This window comes from Lithobates pipiens, unplaced genomic scaffold, assembly GCF_037356315.1.
Source record: "Lithobates pipiens isolate NorthernLeopardFrog02 unplaced genomic scaffold, aLitPip1_a1.2 Scaffold_18, whole genome shotgun sequence".
In the NCBI taxonomy this organism is placed as follows: domain Eukaryota; kingdom Metazoa; phylum Chordata; class Amphibia; order Anura; family Ranidae; genus Lithobates; species Lithobates pipiens.
Genome location: NW_027507758.1, coordinates 220,090,878 through 220,113,587, shown reverse-complemented (window position 1 = coordinate 220,113,587; position 22,710 = coordinate 220,090,878). Strand labels below are relative to the sequence as shown.

The window sequence follows — 22,710 nt, the reverse complement described above, 5'->3', positions numbered from 1 at the left end:
GGTATCTGCACCCACTTCCGGGATAGTTCTCTGCGGAAAGGATCTACACCCCTTTCCGAAAGTCCCCCGCTGCCTGCTGGGAAACACACAGATCCCAGAGGCAGCGGGTCCATCCTTATTGCGCAGCGCGGCTCGCGCATGCGCAGTAGGGAACCGGGAAATGAAGTCGAAAGGCTGATTCCCATACCCAAGATGGCGGCGGCAGCACCCGAGAGATGATCGAGAGATCGGCTTTGGGTGCCGACATCGCGGGCGCGCTGGGCGGGTAAGTGTCCATATTTTAAAAGTCAGCAGCTGCAGTATTTGTAGCTGCTGGCTTTTAAAAAAAAAAAAACAGCGGAACTCCCGGCGGACTCTCGCTTTAAGAAGGTTGAGTCAGAGCTTCGGTTCACTTGCTTGTCAGTAGACTCAGCAAGTGAACCGAAGAATCAATTCATTGAATCGGTTCATTTCAGTGAGTAGTTCGAAATGAACCGATTCACGTAAAAGAGCCGGACTTCCCATCACTAATATGAACCAGCTAATGGTTGTTTACATTCTATGTTCCGCGTCGTCGATAATCCCATTACTACTACTACCCCACCCCCCTGCCACCTTCCATTCATCCCGTACGACTGTCAAAGTGCGTCATATCTGTCATTCCAGTTCTACACCCCGCCCACTCCACACAGCTAATCGGAGCGAAGACGCATGCCTACGACGTCACTTCCGCCTTCCCATGATTCCTTGTCAGCGCTCAGCACGATCTTCTCTACATTTTCCCGGTGTTCTGTAACGTAAAACAGCACCTGCTGTTGCGCAGACCGAATGACAGGTGAGCCGATCAGCGGAAATGCCATGAGACTGTTTACAAACACGTCACTTCCGTCCTACGTTCAATGCTCGTCTACGGCGGTGATTGATTTCCATGAGAGTAAGCCGTTGGAGAAGGGCGACCAAAGACGGAGTACACCCTTGCTCATTGGAAAGACAACCGCGAGGGCTGTTATCAGTCACACGGTGACCGTACTGTGGAAATGGTGGAGCTGTGGCTTTACTAGGCTGTATTTATGAAGAAGGATCCCCTTCCTTGGTAACACAGCATCATTGAGCTGGATGGATGGGCGCCTCACATGGGGGCTCTGCTATGTAGTCTGTGACGTGACCGATTGTACAGGAAATTTGTGTTCTTTTTGTTTCATGTTTGTAATGGACAGGGTCATGTTACTGGAGAGCTTTGCTTAAAGTGCTTGGGGACGTACTAAACTGCATATTGGGATGATTGGATTACTGGCTACAATACTCAGAACTCTTACTAGATGTAGGTGTGGAAAAAGAACGATATGCATATTATCAGAAATAGGTTAAATATGTTCCTATGTATAACTGTAATATTCCGCCCATAATCCCCATGTAGAAAAAAATATATATATGCATATTATTATCAGAAATAGGTCAGATATGTTCATTGTTAGGTGTTATCATGCTATTCCTCCCAAAATCCCCATGAAAAAAATATAAATTCTACCCTACACGGTTTAGGAGATAGTTGCCGAAAGACAGGCACCGCTGTCTACGTCGCGCAGGCGCACTGAGCGCAGCACCGTCAACGGCGAATAAGCCGCGTGTATGCACGGGAGTGACGTCATCGTGGCTTCGTCGAATGACAGCGGCGGAGCAGCGAGACCCACCAAGAAGATGGATGCGCTGGACTACAGGTGACATCGCTGGCTCCTGTGTCAGGTAAGTGACACATAATGGACTACTATTTGCAGGGAATAAAAGAGGAAGTAAAACTCATCAGGGTTTACTTCCTCTTTAAAGTGGAGTTCCTTTTTTTAGTCCAGTATTTGCAGCTGCTAACTTTTTTTTAAATATGGACACTTACCTGCCCAGGGTGCCTGTGATGTCGGCACCAGAAGCCGATCCTCGGTAAGGGAATCGGGAAGTGAAGCCTTCCTGGTTCCCTACTGCGCATGCATGACTCGCGCTGCGTATCCTACTGGTCCCTGCTGTTTTTTGGCACCCGTGTTTATCCCAGAATACAGGAGGGGGGGATGAAGTGGTGTAGATCCCCGATTGGATATCTATGCCCGGAAGTGGGAGCAAAATACCTGTATTAGACAGGTATCTGTCTCCCCCCCCCCCCCCCCCCCGAAAGGTGCCAAATGTGACACCGGGGGGATGGGGAACGGAAAAGCAGAAGTTAAATTTTTGGGCGGAACTCTACTTTAAACATTAGCAACTGCTTCTTGCAACATTGTATCAAGCACTGCAGGAAATAATATAATTTGAGAAACAGGATCATTAATTTATGTATATGTGTGTTTATAACATACACTGACATCTAGTGAGCGTTCTGAGTATTGCAGCCAATAATCTAATCATCCCAATATGAAGATTAGTACATCCCAAGTGGTTATAAACCCTAATTCCACGTACACCCAATCGTAATTCTTGTCGTAAAAAGCTCTGATGGTTTTCTTGTCGGAAATTCCAACGGAATTTCACTCAAACTGTCTTGCCTACACACATGGTCACACCAAATTCCAATGGTTAATAACACCGTGACATACAACATGCTTCGAATTGTTTCCGAGCATGTGTCGGAATTTTGCGTGTTGGAATTGCATACACACGATCGAAAAATCTGATGGGGTTTCTCTCTGAAAAATTTGCGGTCGGAAAATCAGATGAAAAGCTCACATCGGACTGTTTCCATTGGAAATTCCAGCCGTGTGTATGCGGCATTAGGCCCCTTTCACACTGGTGGAGTATGAGCGCTCACTGGAGGGAAGGGACACCCCCCCCCCCCCCCCTTTTACACAGAAACAGACCAATCAGTTGGAGATCTTTCCCGTCACCTTTTTTCTGTTGGTGTCAGGAAAACTTGTCAGAAGTGACTCATACTGATAAAGGAATGAAGCAACAGACAGAGATGACACTTAGTGCTTTTAATTGAGACAAGTACACACTATAGAGGGATATGCTTTGTTCATATTTCATGTCTGAGGTTTACAACCACTTTAAAGTAAAATTCCAGCTAAAGCCTAAGGCTGCATTTATACTGATGAAGGTTGGTGCATATTGTAGCTGCAGGTAATCGCTGGCTGTGCAGAAAGCTGCAAATAGTGAACAGGGCTGATGGCTGCACCTATCTGCTCTCAATCACAGCTGTAAACAAAATTTCTACTGCTACAGTTTGCATCAGCTTTAATTGTCAGTGTGAATGTAGCCTAACTAGTCTTAAAAATGCTCCTAACCAATACTTACTAGACTGCGTAAGAGAGAGATGCATATACTTGCCTATTTTAAGCCCACTCTGGTATGGGGAGAGTGCCAAGGACGGCTGCACCATGGAAGGTGATATTATCACTCCTGGCTTTACCAGCCGTTGTCAGGCACTTTACCCTCGCCACTGGCTGACACAGGGGAGATCATGTGACCGGAGTAGGCTGTTAACTGGTAAATATATACATCTTATTTACATAGGTTGGTTAGTATAGGTGTTAAGACAGGGAGGGGACAGTTTTAAGACAAGTTAGGCTTTAGCTGTAATTCTACTTTAAAACTGAAAGCAAATTTCTCTAAGCATCTTCCAGGACAGCCCATAAGACCTAAGGCTCCTCCCACCAGGACAGGAAACACGTTACCCCCCACCAGATAAAAGGGCGGTCCTCCAGGCCCCATGTCCAGTTATTAGTGTTTCCTCCGGATGGAGGGTAACATGTTCCTGGAACCCTAGGTCTCATGAGCAGGGGCTCTAATGGCTGTTTGGGGTGTATCACTGACCTTTCTCCTCTGCCAGAAGCAGAATCTCCTCTGGGGATGCTGGTTTGTACTGCTGTTCCCTGTTCCCAGTGCCTGGACAGGGCCAAGACCAAGGTGATGTCGGGCCCCATAGCGTGGGTTGCATAGCAGCACAGTGGTATTTTTTCCCTGCTGACAGCGTTGCTTGTACGTGCAGGGGAAAGAGGAAGCCATGGTGCTCGAGGGGGGCAGAGCTACTGCGCTCCAAGCTGGCCCAAAGGAAGTATCCAGCGAGGGTCCCTTCCGAGGCATATGACATCATCATCGGATGCCAGAGACGCGGGTTCCGGTCTCCATAAACGGTCACGATCAGGGGGCGCTGGCTGTTGGTGAAGAAGCAGCAGAGGCTGTGGAATACCAGAGGGGCAGGATGGATCCTTCTGCAGTACCTGCACAGGCATTGGATTCAGTCCCAAGCACCAGCACCTCACAGGAAAGCCTGGAGTGTTTTGTCACCCTCTTGCTATCCCTGTGAGTGCCCCCCCCCCTTCTGTAGAATTGGGTGTAAGGGGACATATTTTCATCCCTCCTGCACGAGGTGTTACTGAGTGATGGGTGGCTTAAGATTACATTATGGGTAATTTATTTTGTCTTGCAGACTAAGACCCAGGACAAGGCCCATGCGCAGTCGCCAAAAAGGAAATGTGTGGTTTGCATAAGCAAATTGAGCGCATGGAGCAAAGCAGTTTTCCACACCTGTATAGAAGGCCTAGTAAAGGATGACCCGGTAGCCTCCTGTCAGAAAATGCTGACTTCTGTTAGAGATGAGCTTGTGTCTACCTTTAGCTCATTTAAAACTCTAAGTGACCAGCTTAAGGCTCCCGCAGAGAGTCCGTCTCCAATTAGGGCTTCAGACAGTAGTGCTTCACAGCAGATTGCGGATAATGAAGGCTCTGAGGATGAAGCCAGATCTACCTGTTCTTCTCTGGAAGAATCAGGGCCCAGGGATAGTGAATCCCCTAGTGCAGTGATGCCGAACCTTGGCACCCCAGAAGTTTTGGAACTACATTTCCCAGGATGCTCAACTACACTGCAGAGTGCATGAGCATCATGGAAAATGTAGTTCCAAAATATCTGGGGTGCCAAGGTTTGCCGTCACTGCACTAGGGGCTCAACGTTTAAGTTCTCTTTAGAAGATGTTGATGACTTATTAAAGGCTATCTATACAACACTTGAGTTGGAATAGGAGGCGGTAAAATTGTCTAAACACGATCTTATGTACAAAGGTTTGCATAAGAAAAAGTCTAGAGGGTGTTTTTTTTTTTTTTTTCCAGTGCATAGTTCCCTTCTTGATACTATCAAACTGGAGTGGGGGAAATCCAGAGAGAAAAACCTTTCTTTTCTGGTAACCTAAAAAGGAGGTTTCAATTTGAGGACACAGCGCAGCCGTGGAACAAAAATCCTAAGTTAGGCGCACCTCTTTTCAAAGGTTTAGAAAAAACTCAGACCTAGCCTTTCACGATATGGGCACACTTAGGGACCCCGATGGACAAAAGAGGGATTATCCTTCTCCAGAGCCTGGGATTCAGCTGTGTGTTTTTTTTTGTTTTTTTACGTGGCCAAAGTAGGCAGCAAGGTCCTAGAGAAAAGGACAATCGGCCCAAAAAACATTGGACAGGGCAGAGGTAGAGGGAGTGTCTTGTTTAACCCTCCTCAACAACCCACCAAACCACAGTGACTTGTGTCTCCCAGTGGGAGGAAGATTGAGGGCTTTTCTCCCACAGTGGGCAGCAGTCACCTCAAGCCCATTCATCCTGGGCCTAGTGACTAATGGATACAGGCTGGAATTCTATTGCCAACCACCATAGCAATTTTTGGTCAATTCCATCCCCAAGATCGGGAAAAGGCGAGGGCCCTGGGTCTCCAAATTGGAGACTTGTTGGATCAAAAAGTCCTGATCCATGTCCCCCCAGTCAGATCAGAGCAAGGGCTTGTATTCCCATATATTTGTCATCAGAAAGCCTTCGGGAAAGTATTGGCTTATTCTGAACCTTCGGTCTCGAAAACCATTTAATCAGATACAAGCACTTTCGTATGGAGACGTTGTTCACAATCAAAAACCTGATTTACCAAAACTGCTTCATGGCCACTTTGGATTTGAGGGATGCTAATCTGCACATCCCTATCCATCCAGTCTTCCAAAGATTCTTGAGACTAGCATTCAAGATGGGAACAGAGATCCGTCACTTTCAATTTCAAGCATTTTTACAAAAGTGTTGGGGGAGGGGCTGTCTCCACTAAGGTAAAAGGTGATGACAATTATCCATTACCTGGACGATCTCTTAGTGGTGGCAGAGTCATGGCAGAAGTTATTGGTGGATCTCCAGACTATACAAGATTTCCTTCATTCCCTAGGCTGGTTAATAAACAAAGAGAAGTCTTCCTTAATTCCGGCCCAGAAAGTGACATATCTGGGGTACGGCTTTTGCTCAGTAGACCAAAGTTTTGGAGAAGGTCTCAAAAATTATGCAAACAATGTCAGCCTTACAGACCAATCAGTCGGTCTCTCTGAGTGAGGTTTCAAGAGCAGTGGGTCTGATGACCTCTGGGTTTCCTGCAGTGTCATGTGCAAGATTTCATCAACGCCCATTGCAGCTGTTCCCTGGAATCAAGGGTCTTGTTACCTGCCAGGGCACAAAGAAGCTTGTGGTGGTGCAGAACAAGCTTGCACCCAACAAGGTCTACCATGGTCCATTCCTATATCCCAGAGGATCGATACGGATTTGAGTTCCTGGGGATGGGTAGCCCACCTCAGCAACACATTGGCACAGGGAGAATGGTCCTCGAGGGAAGCAAGAACTTCGAATCAGAGAGAGCTTCTAGCGGTTCAGAGAGCCCTGCAGGCATTTCAGACAGAAATGAGGGGTCACATTCTCCAGATACTATCAGACAAGTTTGTGGCGGTTGCGTACCTCAACAAACAGGGAGGTAAGAGGAGTCGGATACTTCGATGTATTGCCCAGGAGATTTTATCATGGGCAGAAGGGAATCTAGCCTCAATTTTAGCAGTGCACCTGAAGGGGACAGAAACTAGCAGATTATCTCAGCCGCTACCGGGTAGATCGGGACAATTGTCCCATTCATCCTGAAGTCTTTGTGGATCTCACCGACAGATGGGGATGTCCCAAAGCGGACCCGTTCGCAAATCGGAACAATCACAAGACAGAGAAGTTCTTTTCTCTGAACCCAACAGACCGATCATTGGGGATCGATGCTCTAGCGAATCTGTGGCCATTCTGCCTCTGTTACGCCTTCCCGCTGATCAGACTTATTCCGGAAGTCCTCCGGAAGTTTCTTCTAGAAGACAGAGCTTATCCTAATTGCCCCTCTCTGGCCCAAGAGGTCATGGTTTTCCCTGCTACAAACTCTGGTCTCGGAGCCTCCAGTGAGGCTTCTGAAGAGAGAAGACTTACTATCGCAGGGTCCAGTGTCACACCCACATGTTGTTTCCTTAAACTCGATGGCTTGGTATCTGAAGAAAAGATACTAAGTACCCAGCGGTTCTCCGACAGAGTTGTCAAGACGCTGGTAAATTGCAGAAAACCCAGTCACTAGAGCCATATATTCCAAGGTTTGGAAAAAATTCAAACTCATGGTTATCTGAAAATCAAAGATTAACGTTCCTTAAATCTTGGATTTTTTTCAAAAGGGTGTTGACAAAGGTCTTTCAGTTAGTACCTTAAAGGTACAGGCGGCAGCTATCAGTGTTTTCCTCCCAGTTTTCTCTCCTGGAAAATCCCACTATATAGCTAAATTTGTCAAATCAATTTCTAGGGCCAGGCCAGTTATGGTTAGTTGTCCAACCTGGGACCTGTCCCTGGTGCTTCAGACTCTGGTAGAATTTCCTTTTGGGCCCATAGAGGATATTTCTGTTTAAGTTACTTACATTGAAAACTATTTTTCTTGTAGCAATTACCTCAGCTCATACAGTGAGTTACAGGCCCTATTAGTAAGGGCACCCTTCCTTACGATTTTTGAGGATCGAGTTCTTTTGAGAACTGATCTAGGTTTTTTTGCCTAAGGTGGCCAGTACATTCCACACATCTCGGGACATTGTTCTGCCAACCTTTTGTAAGAAAGAGAGTTTATTTTTTTGGCGTGAAAGGGATTCTCCTCATCTAACTTGAGGTCACCAAGACTTTTAGAAAAACTGATGCCTTGTCCTCTTCTCTCTTTATTTTTTTTTTTTCAGGTGCACACAAGGGGAAAAGTGCATGGATAAAGCAGGCTCTAAAACTTACAAAATTAGGGAAGTTCCTCCCCTTTTTTTGTTACTGTGCACTGAACAAGAGCCTTGTCTGCGTCTTGGGCTGAGAGGGCTGGTGCCTCACCGGAAAAAATTTGCAGGGCTGCCACATGGTCCAGTTATTCGACCTTCATTAAACATTATCTCCTATCTGCTCAGGAGTAGACATTTGGTCGTAAAGTCCTTCAGGCAGTTGTCCCTCCCTAGACTGGTGAGTTCTTGCTCATCATCTCATGGGCTGTCCTGGAAGACTCTTAGAGAAAAGCTGAGTTAGACTTACCGGTAACTCCTTTTCTGAGAGTCTTCCAAGAAAGCCGGATTCCCACCTGGTTTTGTCTGAGGTTATGTGTATTATGCATATTCATATGTTTTGCAGGGACATCCTACGGTTCTTGAGACGACTGACATGGGGCCTGGAGGACTGCCCTTTTATCTGGTGGGGGTAACGTGTTTCTTGCCCTGGTAGGAGGAGCCCTAGGTCTCATGGGCTGTCCTGGAAGACTCTCAGAAAAGGAGTTACCGGTAAGGCCCCTTTCACACTGACGATCCGTTCAGGCCCGTCTGTCAGTTTTTTGAGGCGGACCTGAACGGATGCTCCATAGAGCTCTATGGAGCGTCGGATGTCAGCGGTGACATGTCCGCTGACATCCGACCCGCTCCGAACCAAAAAAGTGTGACGGAGGAAAAAGCTATTTTTCCATCCGTCATCGGATTGGGTGACGACGGACACTGCGGTCCGTAGTCATCCGATCTCCCATAGGGGAGAGCGGCGCTGTGACAGGTCCGTCCCTGCGCAGCGTGCAGAGACGGACCTGTCATCTCCCTGCTCAGCGGGGATCGACTGAGTGATCCCCGCTGAGCAAACGGATATCCACGGGGCGGATCAGCACTGATCCACCCCGTGTGAAAGGACCCTAAGTCTAACTCAGCTTTTCTATAGTGTTGGATGTTAAAAAAAAATGTAATATCTGAAGTTGTGAATCATTTTGTACTCTGCCTTCTTTGATTTAATACTGCAATTGTAGTAGAGATGGCAGCCCTACAATTGTTTCTTGTGGAATGTTTAAGCCAGTCTGTCTTTATTTTTTGGTGTGCTGAATACAATTACTTGCAGGGACCATTTGATGTTACTGTCATGGATTGGGTTAATTTTTGTTTTTAATGAAAAGCTAGTTTGCACCAGCAGTAGTAATATAGTTGAGAACTCCTGACGACCCTTTAGCAGCATTAAATCCCACTGCATCGAAGGATTGGGTGCAGGAAAGAAGACGATTGTGATAAAAAGCACGAGAATCAGGACAAGGGCTACATAACTGTAAGCTACATCCATTGTGCCAAATTTGCAGTTTTAGTTAAACTTTTGCTTTTAAAGTGTCTTTTGAATGCTCTAACATTTTATAAATTTTTGTTTTAGACCATGAAGCGAGTACGCGCAGAGCAGATTCAGTTGGCAGTAACTTGTTATCTCAAACGCCGTCACTACATAGATATAGAAGGATCCTTAAAACAAGGGCTGCGGCTTTGTCAGACTGCAGAAGAGATGGCAGCTAATCTAACTGGTAAGCTGATCATTTGTTGCAATGCCACCAAAAACTTGATGGGTGTTTATTTCTCAAATCATTCTCTAGGACGGTTAGCTGAAGATGGCTCTGCCCACCTGCAGGAAACGCAAGACTAGAGTTTTTAAAAGGGCTCACAGGAGCCAGCAACCTTAGATGTTGTGTTTCTTATTTACCTTCACACTCAATGTCCTGTTTTTGGTTTATTTCTCCCCTTACCTTGCTAAGTTAGGTGTGCTGTGGCAGACCAAATGGTACTGTGGCTGAGAGGTGGGGAACCAGGGAAGGGTGTTTGTTTGGTAAAATGAGAACTACACCCTTTTTTACCATTAGTTACCCCTTCTAACTTCGTTCTCTCTGAGATCTGGTCCCTGATGCGTCCCATGTACCCTCTAGCTGCTTTCCTCAGTTTTGGGCTTGAGAGTCTGAGTTTCTTTGCAGGCCAGAGGCGGGGAAGCCCGGGCTTTGAGGCTTTTCGTGGTAGTGGTGGCTGGAGGTGCAAGTGCTGTTGTTCTTCAGTGCTGAGAACCTGTGTAGCATACACCAGTCATGCACTCCTAGTTTATCACAGCAGGGTCCGCTTCAGTCAGATATCAAGACACAGCAGTACCCTTGACATCAAAAAAAGGTGTGGGTTGTGGATCCAGGGGCCAATCTGATCTGATCTCACAAGCCAGTCGGTGCTTGTGAGAAGAGAGAGCTGGCATTGGTGCCGAAATTCACAGTGGAGCATTGGGCAGGATCAGGGCCAACTTGTCAACCCAGTCTCACAGAATAGCACACTGAGGCTTTGCCTACGGTGGACCCAAAACCTGCAGCTTCTGCACATCAGAACAAAGGTCTGGGAGTCTGCCTTATGTCATGTGTTTTGTGTTGAGAAAGAAAAGTTTTTTTTACAGTATCTTTTGTCTTTTCCCCTAAAGGCGCCATTCACTGCTCTGAAAATGTGGGCAGAATTGCACTTTTCTGCCTGTGTTTTTAGAAGTGTGGCAAAACGCACCACCCTTTCTTAATGGCACCCTAAACTCTATACAATTTGTCATAGTACCCGAAAAGGTGTGTGAGATTCATTTCTGCGTTTTGCCTCGCATAGTGCAGCCCACTCAAATGAACCAGCGCAACGTGCAGAAACAAAAATTTGCTCACGCAAGCGGGAAAGTGCGTTCCCACTACGCAAATTGTGAATGGGGTCTCAGGCTTCTCCTTAATTTTGGGTGATGGAATCTATCGCATGTAGCAGACAGCATGTGAATGCTCCTGACCTCTCTCTTCCCAGCCCCAACTGTGTCATACTTGGGCCCTAGTGTGACCCCATTCTGACATGTGTCCTATATTGTGCACCAAGCAGTCCAGGCAAGGAATGCTAACTCTCTCACAATGAGAGAGGCCATGTCTTGGCCTTAAATCAGGAGGAACACCTCTGATTGTATTTGGTACAAGTAAGAATCGCTATGGATGCCAGCACCTAGGGATGGGGGGCACATTTGTAAAAAGGGCCTTGCATATTTCAGGAGGACTATGCTAAACCATGCACTGTATCTATGAGAACAGCATAGCTTCATAGTGGAAGAGTCCAGGTGCTTAACTGGCCTGCCTGCAGTCCAGAACAAATGAAACAAAATTTACGACAAAGAAGACCCAGGACTGTTAAGCAGTTAGAATCCTATATCAGGCAAGAATGGAAAAACCTTCCTCTCCCAAAAACAGTTGGCTCCAGGGGAGCCCTTTGAAACGCTTTAGTCTAGTCTTGTGTTTTCTGCAGGTGGGTGAAGCCATTTTCTGTCCATCCTTCAGGATTCCTGGAAAAGGAGTTACTGGGTAATTGAGGTTGTACTTTTCCCTTTTGGTGCTGAAATCTTTTTAGAATAGAATAGGCTAAATATTTGGGGAAAAATTGTGAAATGTTATAAACTCATCACAGATAAGGCAATACTTTCAGAAAAGCTAATTTTAAGAGAACCTGTTCTCAAATAAAGGCTCTTGGGTTATAAAGTGGAGGTATGTAGGGTTGTCAGTGGTAGCTTCTAATACCCTGCTTTTATGGTCTAATTCTGGGCTGTTCTGGCTAGCAAAGTTTCCCAAGTCTTCTTGCAGGATGGCACCCCGAGAGATGACTGATCCCATCTGACCAGAAACACAATCAAGATAGGTTAAAAAAAAAACGCCCCTCCCTGTGCTCCTCAGTTTTTTTGATTGTGTTTCCCCAAAGTGAAACAGTTCTCCTTCGCCCCCCCCCCCTTTTTTTTTTCTTTTCTCAGGGGGCGCAGGAGAAGATAATCTCCCCTCCACCCCCAGAACTGAAGGAACCTGGGCACAGTGGTGGAGGTTCCCAGAACTTCAGGGACCATAGTTCCTTCTCCTCCTCTTCCTTACCTGACTGGGAGTCAGTTTGCATGATGTTGTCGGTCAGAGGTCTGCCTGGTGAGTCCCCCTTCTTTTGTCCCTCAGCCAACCAATGGCCCTGGGCCCCTTCAGGAGGCGATAATGATCCTCTCATCAGAGGCTGGTGCTGGCTCGGGCGGCGCGCTGGTGTATTTTCCTGCACCATTTTGCGGAGGATTTCCTTCTCCTGGGCGCCGAAAGCGAGTCACGCCGCGTGCACCGCTAGAGCGCGGCACTTCCGGTTTCTGAGACTATTAGAAAATGGCGCAGCATTCAGGGCTGCGCTGCAGGGGGATCTCACAATTTGGATCCAGACGAGACAGCTTAAAGGCTGAGAGCAGGCTTCCACAGCTCTCTCACCAGAGGGGAAAACCACAACAATGGAACGAGAGGAGGCGGTATTGCCAGCTGTTCAAGAGACCACAGGGGCTGAGTTTACCTGGGTGGCGGGGGTAATGGAGGGGTTGGGTCCCCTAGCCCTTACCCTCACAGGGGGCTACAGTGAAGGTCAATTGTTGGCTAAATGGGGCTCTTTTTCTTGCAGAAGCTATTGCCCAAGGTCTTGCCAGTAGACCTAAGTCTAAGACTCCTTCCTGGTCTAAGGTGTGGTTATTGCAATGAAAAAATTGGCACCAGAACACACCAAGCTATTTTTCTACAAGTTGTCTGGAAAGGAGATCTCACAGGTCATGAGAGATTTTCTCTCAGTACAGATAGAAATGTTGTCTGCCCTCAAGGCCTTTCAAGCAAGCCTTAATACTAGACAGGAAGAGTCCCACCGTAGTAGAGAGGGTTCATTCTCTCAGGAGAGCGCTTCTACACATAGGGGTGGTAGATGTACACGCACTGAGCCTCAAAAGACCTCAGCCTCTCAGGATTCTGAGGAAGAGGGGGTTGAGGACTCCAATCAGAGCCTTCCTGAGGAGGGGGAGGATGTAGAAAATAGCCAGGAGGAGGAAGAGGCACACTCCAGACCAGGCAGGCATATATTTTCAGCACTTGATATGGAGGGTCTCCTGGGGGCAATATATATTTCTGAAGAGATTCAGGAGCCCGAGGCACAGATTTCCGCCCAGGATAGGATATATTGAGGTCTGATCAGACCTCAGTTCAAAGTCTTGCCTATCCACCAGTCCCTCAAGGATATTATTTTGAGGGAGTGGGAAGAGCTAGAGAGAAAACTTCTAAAATTTTAAACCTAGAAACACAGGTGCCCTTTCAAAGAGAAGTTTTTTAAAATACTCAGGCTTGATGCATCCTTGGCACAAGTGTCCAAGCAATCGGACCTCTCTTTTGAGGATGCAGGTAATATACGGGACCAGATGGACCGCCAGTCCAAGACCCTTTTGCATAGAGCCTGGGATGCAGCCTTGGGCCCAGCACTGGCATTGCCCTGTGTAGCCAGAAATGCGAATGTATGGGTAAATAAGTTAATGGACCATGTAGCGCATATTTCCAAATCCATGCAGCTCTTTGTTTCCTTGGAAGTGATGGGAAAAGCGGTTGCCTATGTGGTGGATGTGGCAGTTGAAACTGTACGTACATCCGCAAAATCAGCAGCCCTCCTTAATTCGGCTAAAAGGGTCATGTGGGTTAAGACCTTGGATGGGGACCACACATCAAGAACAAGGTTGTGTGGCCTACCATTTAAAGGGTCCCTTCTATTTATTGCAGGTTTGGACCAGACCCTTTCCAGGTCCACTGAAGAGGCAAATAAGGCCCCCAGGTCAACAACCGTTTTAAAAATCGTAAAGAAGGCAAGAAATGGTGCGTTGGCAGGAGCACGCAGAAAGAAGGTCTCCTTTTCTCAGGCCCAATGCCCGCAGATAAGGATTCCAAGTGACGCCAGCACCAGGGTAGCGGGGAAGCTCTCTTTGTCACACAGTGGGAACAAGTCTCTGAGTCCTCTTATCCTTCAGTGGATAAGAGAGGGCTACAGACTGGAATTTTTTTCCAGACCCCCCCCCCCCCCCCCCAATCTTTTCTTCTAACCTATCTAACCACGGATAGACCAAAAGCTTTAGGACTCTAAGGAAGAGTCAGACAGTTGGCAGACCAAGGGGTCATCCACCCAGTTAAAACAAATCAGTACAGACAGGGATTTTATTCCCATGTCTTTGTGGTTCCAGTCTCGGAAATGCCGCTTGCTTATAAATCTAAAAAGCTAAACTCCTTCCTACGATACAAGATTTTTTTTTTTTTTTTTTTATGGATTCGGTGTACACAGTCAGGAAACATCTGTTGAAGGTTTATGGTCAACATAGACCTAAAGGATGCATATCTGCATGTCCCCATTTTTCCGGAGCATCATGTATTCATTAATTTTGTGTTGGGCACAGATCAGGGTACCCAGCACTGCCAGTTCCGGCACTTGCCCTTCGGACTGGCAGCTAGCCCAAGAGTCTTTACAAAGATTCTAGTAGAGGTCATCTCTTACCTGCACCTCCAGGGAATCACACTGATCCTCTATCTAGGCGATCTATTGGTCTACAACCTTTCCAGGGATTCTCTGCTCTTAGATCTAGACAAGGGGATAAGCACCTTGGAATCCTGGGGTGAAGAAATCCTCACTGACTCCATCTCAGTCCAAGCTCTACCTAGGCCTTCTGCTAGACTCAGTAGCGCAGAGCTGGTTGTTCCACAGGATAAGGTGGAAGCTCTGATTTTCAGGGTATCTTCAATCATAGATCAGAGGGAAGCCTCTCGAAGGTTGATTGTGAGGACTCCGCGACTCATAATGTCCTGTATTCCTGCCGTGCCTTGGGCCCAGCTCCACTCTCGGATCCCTTCAGAATTTCCTACTCTCCTCATGGGATGGAAAAAGGGAGTCTTTGGACGTCAGAGTTTCCATTCCCGGAAATGTAAAGAAGTCTCTTTGGTGGCTCAACTCTGAGGTCAGGGGCGGGTCACCTTTTGGACCCAGCTTCAGCCTGTCATGGTGACAACCGATGCAAGCTCCTGGGGCTGGGGGGCCCATTTAGAGGGGCTACAGAGAGCTGTCTCCTCTAATTTCAGGGAGCTCTTAGCAGTCAAAGAGGCTCTAAAAGCATTCAAGGACAGGATCAAGGGGAGAGACGTTCAGTTCCTCTCTGACAACTCTTAAGACGGTGGCCTACCTAAATTGTGAGGGGGGTACCCGGTCGCGCTCGCTAATCAGTTTGACACATGAAATCTTGGAATGGGCAGAATAGAGTGCCCTCAATTTCTGCGGTACATATAAAGGGGAATTTCAATGTAGAAGCGGATTTCCTCAGTCGGCAGACTGTTCACCAGGGAGAATGGTGTTCTCTCTCCCCAGAGATGGACCTCTTTGCCCGCAGGGCGAGCAGGAGGGCTAGAATGTTCTTCTCCCTGTCCAGAGAGGAGGGGGTGGACGCGTTAGCACAAGATTGGTATTTCAGCCAAGCTTAAGCTTTTCCTCCCCTTAGCACTGATCCCAAGAATTATACAGAAACTGAGTTGGTCCAGGGGCAGTTTGATCCTGATTGCTCCCTGGTGGCCCAAGAGGACCAGGTTTCCCACTCAGTGACCTGTCTGCTGCAGCTTTCAGAGTGTCAGGACCTTCCATTTCAGGGTCCATTCTGCCACCCAAACCTGTGATTTTTCAAATTGACGGCTTGGCTCTTGAGCAGGAAGGGATGCTCTGAGAAGGTAATAGAGACCCTTTTACTGAGCACGAAGCCGATCACTAGACGTATTTATGCCAGGGTCTGGGTGGGGGGAGGGGGGGGGGGGGGTCTTCTCTCATTGGTGTGAAATGAGGGGGACTTTTCAACAAGACATTCCTAGGATCCTAGACTTCCTACAGGAGGGAGTGGATCAAGGACTGGCAAACAAGACCCTTAGGGTCCAGGTGACAGCACTAATTAGCTTTTTGGACAGAAGACTGGCTCTGGATCCATTGGTCAAAAGATTTTTGATGGCTAGAGAGATGTTGTCCCCGGTTCAAATGAGTACATTTCTGCCGTGGGACTTCTCTTAGAGGCCCTAACCAGGGCACCTTTTGACTCAGAGTTGTTAAATTTCTTTCTTTTAAGACCGCCTTTCTTCTGACCATCATAACTGCCAGGAGGGTGGGCAATTTACGGGCTCTATCTATGAAGGAGACTTTTTTGTTTGGAGGACAGAGTCAGCCTCAGACAGGATCCCCTATAACTTCCTAAAGTGGCCTCACGGTTCCATAGGTCACAGGAAATTATCCTCCCGTCCTTCTTTATCAACCCACAGAATAAGCAAAAAGCCTTTAATTCACTAGACATAGGGAAGTGTCTGCTACTTTACTTTGACAAAGTAAAGGAGTTCAGAAGATCGCATCATCTGTTGGTCAGTTTTTCTGGCACAAAAAGGGGGTGAGCAGGCATCAAAAACGATCGCTAGATGGATTAGACAAGCCATTTCCATAGCTTACGACAAGCTGGCAGAACAGTCCAAGCTAATCTCAAAGCACATTCTACACAGTCTCTGGCAACCTCTTGGGCAGAAAGGGTTGGAGCATGGGTAGATCAGATCTGCAGAGCAGCAACGTGTTCAAGTCAGAGCACATTCCTGAGACGTCACAGAGTGTAACTTCTGTCACCTCAGGATCTGGCTTTAAGAAGAAAGGTCCTGCAGGCTGTTGTCCCGCCCTAAGGTAGACCTGAGCTACTTGCTCTTCCTCTAAGGGTGCCGTCCTGGAAGACGACTTGAGAAAATGACCAGTTACACTTACCAGTAACTGTGTTCCTGGGAAGTCTTTCAGGACGGCAGGCCTACATCCCACCCGTTTTGTGTTTTATTTAAAGGGTTGAACATTGGAGGTGTTTTCACTCTCGTGCACTGGTGTGGGTCAGTACTTTTTCACAACTGAGGAGCACAAGGAGGGGCAGAGTTTTTAACCTCTATCTTGATTGTGTTTCCTGTCAGGTGGGACCAGTCATCTCTCAGAGTGCCGCCCTGGAAGACTTCCAAGAAACATTGTTACCGGTAAGTGTAACTGGTCATTTTCTGTGCTTAAAGCGGAGGTCCACCCTAAAATGGACCTCCGCTCATCTGATCCCTCCCCCCCTCCGGCGCCACAATCGGCACCTTTCAGGGGGGAGGGGGGTGCAGTTACCTGGATAATCCAGGTAACTGCACCCACTTCCGGGCTAGCTGTCTGCGGAACGAGCGTAGGTTACGCCCCCGTTCCGCAATGCCCCGCCCCCTTCAGCAAGTGCCCCGCTGCCTGCTGGGAAACACACAGCTCCCAGAGGCAGCGGGGACCGTCCGGATTGCGCCGCGCGGCTCGCGCATGCGCAGTAGGGAACCGGGAAATGAAGCCGAAAGGCTCCATTTCCTGATTCCCATACCCAAGATGGCGGCGGGACCCGGCAGCCGAGCGAGCGATCGGCTTCGGGTGCCGACATCGCGGGCGCGCTGGACAGGTAAGTGTCACTATTTAAAAGTCAGCAGCTGCAGTATTTGTAGCTGCTGGCTTTTAAAAAAAAAAAAAAAAAACGCGGAGTCCCGGTGGACTCCCGCTTTAAACCTGCCCATCGGCACATTTCTTTTGGCCAGTGAGGCAGGATATCCTAGTGACAGATACTAACTTTGTTTTAAAAATATATTTATCCTGGATGTCTGTAGCTTCTGTATTATTAGTCACTGATTTGGGACAAACATTCAGCCTTTCTGGCATTTATAATTGCTCCAGGTCTGTAACTCAAAATCTTGAAGCAGGTGAATTGGCACGACAACCAGGCAGCTAGCATTTTCATAATGGGAAGTCAGAATGCATATTTTTCTAAAGGCAGATTACCTCTACGAAACATTACCCTAAAAATCTGCAGAACTAAGGATATAAAAAAATACACACCCCTGTTAAAATGTCAGATTTCTGTGATGTAAAAAAATTAGACAAAGAAAAATAATTTCAGAACTTTTTCCACCTTTTTAATGTGACTTTTATAAACTGTACAACTCAATTGAAGAAAACTGAAATCTTTTAGGAGGAAGTAAAACTAAAAAACAATGTGGTTGCAGAGGTGTGAACATCCTCTTATAACTAGGGATGTAGCTGTGTTCAGAATTAAGCAGTCACATTCAAACTCATGTTAAGTAGGGATCAGTACACACCTGCTATCGTTCTAAGCACTTCAACCCCAGAAGGATTTTCACCCTTAACCACTTCCGGACTGCCCACTGTTGTTATACGTCGGTACTTTGAACATGCTTGCGAGTAAATCTGTTACCACATGAAGGTTTGCCCCTGCCCGACTCTCGGGTGTGGGGTCGCCTTCGGGAGTTTGCAGCCCGGTGAACCTCCCTAATTTCGGACCAGTGGGTCTGCAAACTGGTTTCATCTGGATACAAGATAGAGTTTCTATCTTGTCTGCCAAACAGATCTTTTATTTTTATTTTTCCCTCCAACCTTCATCTTCCAGCTCGTTAGGAAGCCCTGTTTGGGGCAGTACAGGACCTGCTGTTGCGCGGGGTGATAGTACCTGTACTGGCGCTGGAAAAGTTTCAGGGACTCTACTCCAATCTGTTTATAGTTACATAGTAAGGTTGAGTAAAGACACCAGTCCATCCAGTTCAACCTGAGTGAGTGTCTACAATTGTCCCTATCCCTGTACTTTGCACATTCACATTGGTCCCTACCCTCAAGGAGCCCACAATCCTCATTCATATACTAGGACCAATTTTGGACAGAAGCCAATTAACCTACCAGCATGTCTTTTGTAGTCACAAAGAAGGAAGGGGTCCGTCCGGTCCTGGACCTCAAGGCACTCAACAGCTTTGTGAAGGCACAAAGGTTCAGGATGGAAACCGTTCGCTCAGTGGTCACTGCACTCCATCATGGGGATTTTATGGTCTCCCTGGACATCAATGACGCATACTTTCATGTCCCCATATGCATCAAGCATCAGAGGTTTCTGCGATTTGCGGTCGGGACGAGCACTACCAATTTGTAGCTCTCACTTTTGGCCTAGTGTCAGCACCGAGGGTCTTCAAGGTGCTAGCCCCTATTTTTATTTTTTTTTCTTTTGCTAAGGCAGCGAGGGATCGCAATCGTGGGTTACCTGGATGATTTCCTCCTGAGAGCAGCTTCTGCCTCAATTAAGGGAGGATGTGGCAATCGCTATACAAACTCTTTTGGGGGTTTGGTTGGGCACTGAACCTACAGAAGTCGGTGTTGGTGCCGACTCGACGCCTGGAGTACCTGGGCCTGCTTCTGGACTCCTCAGAGGCAAGAATCTTTCTCTCTTCGGGCAAGCTGCAGACTCTTCAAGCTGCGGTGAAGTTGTTGGTGTCCCGCAGGTGATCATCGCTGTGTTTTTTGCATGCGAGTCCTGGGTCTCATGGTAGCCACTTTTGAGGCGGAACCGTATTCTCAATTCCACACTCGAGTCTTGCAAAAGGAGATCCTATCCAAATGGGACAAATCTCCGTTGCCCCTGGATTGTCAAATTCGGGGGAGCCAGCTAGTCAGGGATTCCCTGCTCTGGTGGCTGAGGTTGCGGGCCCTTTTGGTCCAGGAAGTCATTCCTTCCTCTTCATTGGATGGTGATCACAATGGACGCCAACCTGACCGGTTGGGGGAAAGTTTGGGGCGCACAGTCAGCCCAGGGCAGCTGGACCCAGGAAGAATCCGCCTGCCGATCAACGTGCTGGAACTTAGGGCGATCAGGTGGTGCCTCTCCACATGGTCAGAGAGGCTGCAGGAGCGTCCGGTCAGGATCCAGTTGGACAACTTCATGGCAGTGGTGTATGTCAACCATCAAGGAGGAACAAGAAGCTTGGCTGGAGCACTGGAGGTCGCTCAAATCATGCGGTATGCAGAGCGGTGCGTGTTGGCTCTGTTGGCCTTGTACATCCTGGGCGTAGAAAACTGGGAAGCGGACTACCTAAGTTGTCAGATGCTGGCCCAAGGGGAATGGTCACTACATCCGGATGTATTTTCGCTCCTTTTACCTAAGGTGTGGCACACCAGATGTGGATCTCCTGGCTTCTCGATTAAATCGGAAGGTACAGAGGTTTGTGGCCAGGTCAAAGGATCCCTGGGCGGATGTGGCAGACGCATTGGTGGTTCCATGGGGGCATTATCTGCTGATTTTATGCTTTCCCCCACTCAAACTTCTACCACGTCTGCTTCGGAGAGTGGAGGTCAAGGTGATTCCGGTAATTCTGATTGCCCCAGATTAACACAGTACGAATGGTGGCGGATGTTCCTTGGCGACTGCGGATGCGAGAGGACCTTGTGTCGCAAGGTCCAGTACTTCATCCTGCTGTGCTGTCACTGGCTTTAACGGCATGGCTGTTGAAAGCCAGGTGCTAAGGGACCGAGGTCTGATTTGGTAATATCCACTATGCTAAGGGTACGAAAGTCATCTTCTTGGAAGATTTATCATCGTATGTGGAAGGCCTACATCTCCATGTGTGAGGAGATGGGGTGGCGTCCGCGCACATACTCAATTTCCAGGATCCTGCTGTTTTTGCAGTGAGGAGTGGATCAGAAACTTGCCTTAAGCACCATCAAGGTGCATGTATCGGCTTTGCCTGTCTTTCAGCGACCCTTGGTGACTCATTCATTGGTGACTACGTTTGTTTGGGGGGTTCGACATGTGCGACCACCGCTACCTCCATGGGATTTGAATGTGGTGCTCTCGGTGCTTCAGAAACCGCAGTTTTTGAAAAGATTAGGGACATCCCCTTATTGACACTCTCTCAGAAAGTAGTCTTTCTAGTGGCTATTACATCTGCCAGGAGGGTTTCTGAGTTGGCGGCCTTGTCTTGCAAGTCTCCCTACTTGATCCTCCACAAGGATAAAGGGGTGCTGCATCTGCAGCCATCGTTTCTGCCAAAGGTTGTTTCGGCCTTTCATCTAAATGAGGACGTTGTGCTTCCTTCCTTATGTCCTCGGCTGTCACACCCCAAAGAGGTGGCTTTGCATTCCTTGGACATGGTCTGGGCTCTGCGGGTGTATCTGTCTGCTACGGCTTCTTTTCGGAGGTCAGACTCGTCGTTTTGTAGTGGTGACTGGTCCGAAGACGGGACTGGCGGTCTCATCGGCCACCATTTCTCGGGGGATCAGACAGATTGTGGTTCAGGCTCATGCCATAAGGGGGCGGGGGCCTCCCTTTCCGGTCACTGCACATTCTACCAGGACAATTGGTGCCTCTTGGGCTTTCTGACATCAAGCGTCTGTTTCTCAGGTGTGTAAGGCGGTGACCTGGTCGTCCGTTCACTTTCACAACATTTTTACAAGGTTGATGTGAGTGCATGTCCGGATGCTTGCTTCGGCCGCAAGGTTTTGCAGGCCGCTGTTTAAGGTTGCAACTCCTCCGTTGAAGAGCTCTGGTTATGTTATGTTATTTTCTTGCTGTTTCCACCCCTCGTTTCTTTGACACTGCTTGGGGATGTCTCTAAGGTCAAGATGGAGATGCTGTGTCCGTCAATGAACGAAAGAGAAAATAGGATTTTTGTACTCAGTAAAATCCTTTTCTCTGAAGTTCGACTGACTGATACAGCACTCACCCCTCCTGTTTGTACAGCTTTTGACGAACTGAGCTGCTGGATGCAGTGTGAGGGGTTATAGCCAGTAGGACCGCCCCCTGGGCGGTACTGTGCAAGTGTTGCTGTTTAATACTTTCTGCCTAGTTCTCTCCTAAAGGTGCGATATAACCCTAAGGTCAAGATGAAGATGCTGTGTCAGTCAATGAACTTCAGAGAAAAGGATTTTACGGTGAGTACAAAAATTTATTTTATTTTTTTAAACTAAAAAAAAAAATTTAAACGCGCCCCGTCCCGACTGAGCTTGCCCGCAGAAGCGAAAGCATACGTGACTAGCGCCCGCATATGAAAACGATGTTCAAATCACACAGATTGGTAGAGCGAGAGCAATAATTCTAGTCCTAGACCTCCTCTGTAACTTAAAACATGCCACCTGTAGAATTTTTTAAACGTCTCCTATGGAGATTTGTAAGGGTAAAAGTTTGTCACCATTCTACGAGCGGGTGCAATTTTGAAGTGTGATATGTTGGGTATGCATTTACTCGGCATAACATTCTTTCACAATCTTAAAAAAAAAAAAAAACGGGCTAACTTTACTGTTATTTTTTTTAATTAAAAAAAAAATTATAAAAAAAAAAGTATGCTTGTAAGACTGCGGCGCAAATACGATGTGACAGAAAGGATTGCAACAGCCGCCATTTTATTCTCTAGGGAGTTGGAACCCCCAAACATTATACCCTTTATTTTGCTATATAAAAAAAAAAAGTTTTTAACGTGTAAACAAATCTCAGAGGCTCTGTCCTTAAGTGGTTAATGACCAGGCCATTATTTGTGATACAGCACTGCGTCATTTTGACTAACAATTGCGTGGTTGCATGATTCTTTACCTAAACAAAATGAACGCCCTTTTTTCCCCCACAAATGGAGCTTTCTTTTGGTGGTATTTGATCACCTCTGCGTTCTTTGTTTACAGCGCAAAAAAAAAGTTATTCATTAGTTTAGGCCGATATATATTCTTCTACATATTTTTGTGGAAAAATGTGTTCTGGTCTAATAAAACCAAGGGTGAAATTTTTGGCCATAATGCCAAAAGATATATTTGGAGCAAAAACACTGCACATCACCAAAAGAACACCATACCCACAGTGAAGCATGGTGGTGGCAGCATCATGCTTTGGGGCTGTTTTTCTTCAGCTGGAACCTTAGTCAAGGTAGAGGGAATTATGAACAGTTCAAAATGGCAGTCAATATTGGCACAAAACC

At 47.3% G+C, this 22,710-nt stretch overlaps 1 protein-coding gene across 3 annotated transcripts in view; it reads left to right on the top strand.

Annotated features, from left to right (window-relative positions):
* Positions 1-668: 668 nt before the first annotated feature.
* The window catches only part of TAF5L (TATA-box binding protein associated factor 5 like), a 46,202-nt gene continuing 24,160 nt past the window's right edge, over positions 669-22,710 (top strand). The window contains exons 1-3 of one of the 3 annotated variants that reach the window (XM_077486579.1): positions 669-814; positions 9,450-9,594; positions 16,879-16,938. In XM_077486579.1, coding sequence (XP_077342705.1) covers positions 9,453-9,594; positions 16,879-16,938 — 202 coding nt within the window. In that variant the 5' untranslated portion in view covers positions 669-814; positions 9,450-9,452. Of the gene's footprint in view, positions 815-857; positions 1,073-9,449; positions 9,595-16,878; positions 16,939-22,710 lie in introns of those variants that run through there. The other 2 variants (XM_077486580.1, XM_077486582.1) reach the window with 2 other exon arrangements.